Source organism: Pterocles gutturalis, unplaced genomic scaffold (genome assembly GCF_000699245.1).
Source record: "Pterocles gutturalis isolate BGI_N339 unplaced genomic scaffold, ASM69924v1 C12138607, whole genome shotgun sequence".
Lineage (NCBI taxonomy): Eukaryota > Metazoa > Chordata > Aves > Pterocliformes > Pteroclidae > Pterocles > Pterocles gutturalis.
This window is the reverse complement of record NW_010155579.1, coordinates 1-2725: the sequence shown is the minus strand read 5'-3', so window position 1 is coordinate 2725 and position 2725 is coordinate 1. Positions and strand designations below refer to the sequence as shown.

Sequence of the window (2725 nt, the reverse complement as noted above, 5' to 3'; positions counted from 1 at the left end):
AAAAAAAAAAAACAAAACAATTTTATGGTATTATTTAAAACAAGCCACCCAAAGGCCAAAGGTCTCTGTTAATTCTGTTTTTTTTTGATAATGTTGTGTCATTGCCAGACAAACACTTCCCTACCTCTTTATTGCTGTCCTTCAAGGAAGATGTACAGAACCTTTAAAAACTGCATTAAAGAGCATTTAAAGTAATCATTTTGGAAGTTCTGTCTGTGAAATTGGCTACAATAATCATCATGTGTTTGTTTCATTTAATTGTTATTGATTTCTTTGGCCTTTGAAATACAAATCCTCATTCATCTGGAGATTAAAATGTGGAAAAGAAGCAGCAGGGCTGTACTGTTTCCACTGGGTCAGCCCATTAGGTGAAATCCACCATCTTCTCCTCTGCTTGAGCGTGGACTTTCTGTTTTGCAAGTTCTTGTGATCCGTAACAGGTTTGTTTGGGTTTTTTAAGGATGAAATTCTGAAAGCAGCTGTGATGAAATATGGCAAAAACCAGTGGTCTCGTATTGCTTCTTTATTGCACAGAAAATCAGCAAAGCAGTGCAAAGCCAGATGGTAAGTGGGAAATGCCGTGTCTGGGAATATGAGATTCATAATTTGTGGGAATTTAGAGGTGACCACACATTAATTTATGTCCACGGAGAGACAATAGTTTTAAGATTGCTTGATTTCTGCTACTGTGGATATTTTGAATTCCTGTTGAAAGTGATGTGAACAAAAGCAGCCAATTGATCTCTTTGCAACTGACTGCAGTGTTAGCAAATGCAGGATCACTTAAAATTGTGTACGTCATATTTTTCCTGTATTTACATACTTTTAATTAAAGTGAGTATTTCCAATGAAGTGAAATTGGAAGATACTAATCGCTCTTACAGATAATTTTCTGATTTTTTATAAGCAGGGTTTGGCTTGAGGATAAATGTTTAGAAATTGCACCATGGAATTTAAGTTTATATAAAAAAATAGAAGCTTAAAACTAAGGCGAATACATGCAGGATGAGTCTATTTTAAGAATGGAACTTAGTTTCACAAGTACTGAAGTGCACATATTCATTAGAATACTTCTGTATAAAAACCAAAAAGTTTGTCATTTCTGGTACTTTGGTTGTTGCAATTTTTACTTTTCTTTTTCTGGATTAATTTTACGAGTCCTTACTTTGCCAGAATAGAGACAAGGAAAGCAAGAAGAGGCAATATCTGTATAAAAAGTGGTGGATAAACAATACATTTTCAAGTTCAAATACATATGTCATAAAAACACTCTCAAGTAATATCCTTTTGTACAGAAAAAACTTGTGTGAAATTTGCATGGCAAGATTTTGAAATCTCCTTGTGATGATTTGGGTCAACAGTGTTCTGAATTAATTCAAGGCAGCATATCAGTGGATAGTGTGGAACTATCCTTCTTAATTTTTTCACTTTTTCACAGGTATGAGTGGCTAGACCCGAGCATCAAAAAGACAGAGTGGTCACGAGAAGAAGAGGAGAAACTGTTGCACCTGGCCAAGCTCATGCCAACCCAGTGGAGAACCATTGCCCCAATTATTGGGAGAACTGCTGCACAGTGTTTGGAACACTATGAATTTCTGCTGTGAGTTACTGGTTTTTGCTAGAGCTGCATACCAGGAAAATCTGGGGAGTTTGTTGTAGCGATGTGTCATTCACTTCTCCCATGGTGCTGAAGTACGGTGGTTTCAAGTTGACCGAGTCCTTTTGTAAGCAAGTCCTTAAGGACTGTTTCTTTGCAGTTGATGTGTCTCGCTTGAAAGAAACACCTCCTGAAACCTGAAAGAGCAGACTTGATTAGAGATACATGTATGTTTTCTTGCTTCTGCTCGTTCTGGCTAGAGGAGTGTCAAGATTGATGCTTTTTATGAGCTTCTGTTTAGGGTTTATTTGGGTATTTTTTAACTAGTTGATCAGCATGAGTGAGTGTGTGAGAGAGAAGAAACAAGACAGGCGTGCAGACATAAAGCATGTGTTGTTGAAATGGCTGAAGTGCAGCCGTCATGTCTATGCTACGGAGGGTTTCCCTAGGCCGTGAGAAGAGAAGGAAAGCGCTGTCTTCCCTTGTAAGCTTTCTTAATTCTGGTGTGATTGGTTGAGTATAAAAGCATAATGGGAAACTTGATTGTTTTATTACACTGCTTAAATTCTTGTCCCTAGTGTTAAAGATTACCCAAGGAGAGTTCTCTACTATTAACTTTGTGGATATTGTATTTTGTATAATATTTTATTGTTATAATGCAATACTATATTGGCTTCTTTCTCTTGTCTAATTTAAGATTATGTAACTGCACCATGTTCATGAATCTTTTCTGCAGTAATTATCTAACAGGTTTAATATGTGATACATAGTACAAAGTTACTTTTTGGCTCAGGATTTTGGGACACTTAAGGGATGGCTGTTACGAGCCTGGGGGAAAACAAAGAGCCAGTTGTGACATACATAAAATGGGCTTTTAGGGACAAAGCTGCACAGAGAGACAATGAGGAAGAAACTGCTGACGATCCTCGGAAACTTAAACCTGGAGAAATTGATCCAAATCCAGAAACCAAACCAGCCAGGCCAGATCCTATTGACATGGATGAAGGTAAGATAGGAATTTGTTTACCATTTTTGACAGCAGTCTGATCGCTTTGGTTTTTCTTTTTACACAGCCTCTGTACCCTGGGTTTCTTTTGTCTTTTTTTTTTTTTTTAATTCCCTCTCCAG

General features: G+C 37.2%; 1 protein-coding gene across 1 annotated transcript; it reads left to right on the top strand.

The window, feature by feature from the left end:
• Positions 1-440: 440 nt before the first annotated feature.
• Positions 441-2644, top strand: LOC104471063 (cell division cycle 5-like protein; the record flags this gene model as incomplete). The annotated part of the gene is made up of 3 exons (XM_010086252.1): positions 441-564; positions 1439-1600; positions 2476-2644. Coding segments are annotated over 3 exons (455 nt in total), but the record flags the coding sequence as incomplete, so codon positions are not given.
• Between the last annotated feature and the right edge of the window lie 81 nt (positions 2645-2725).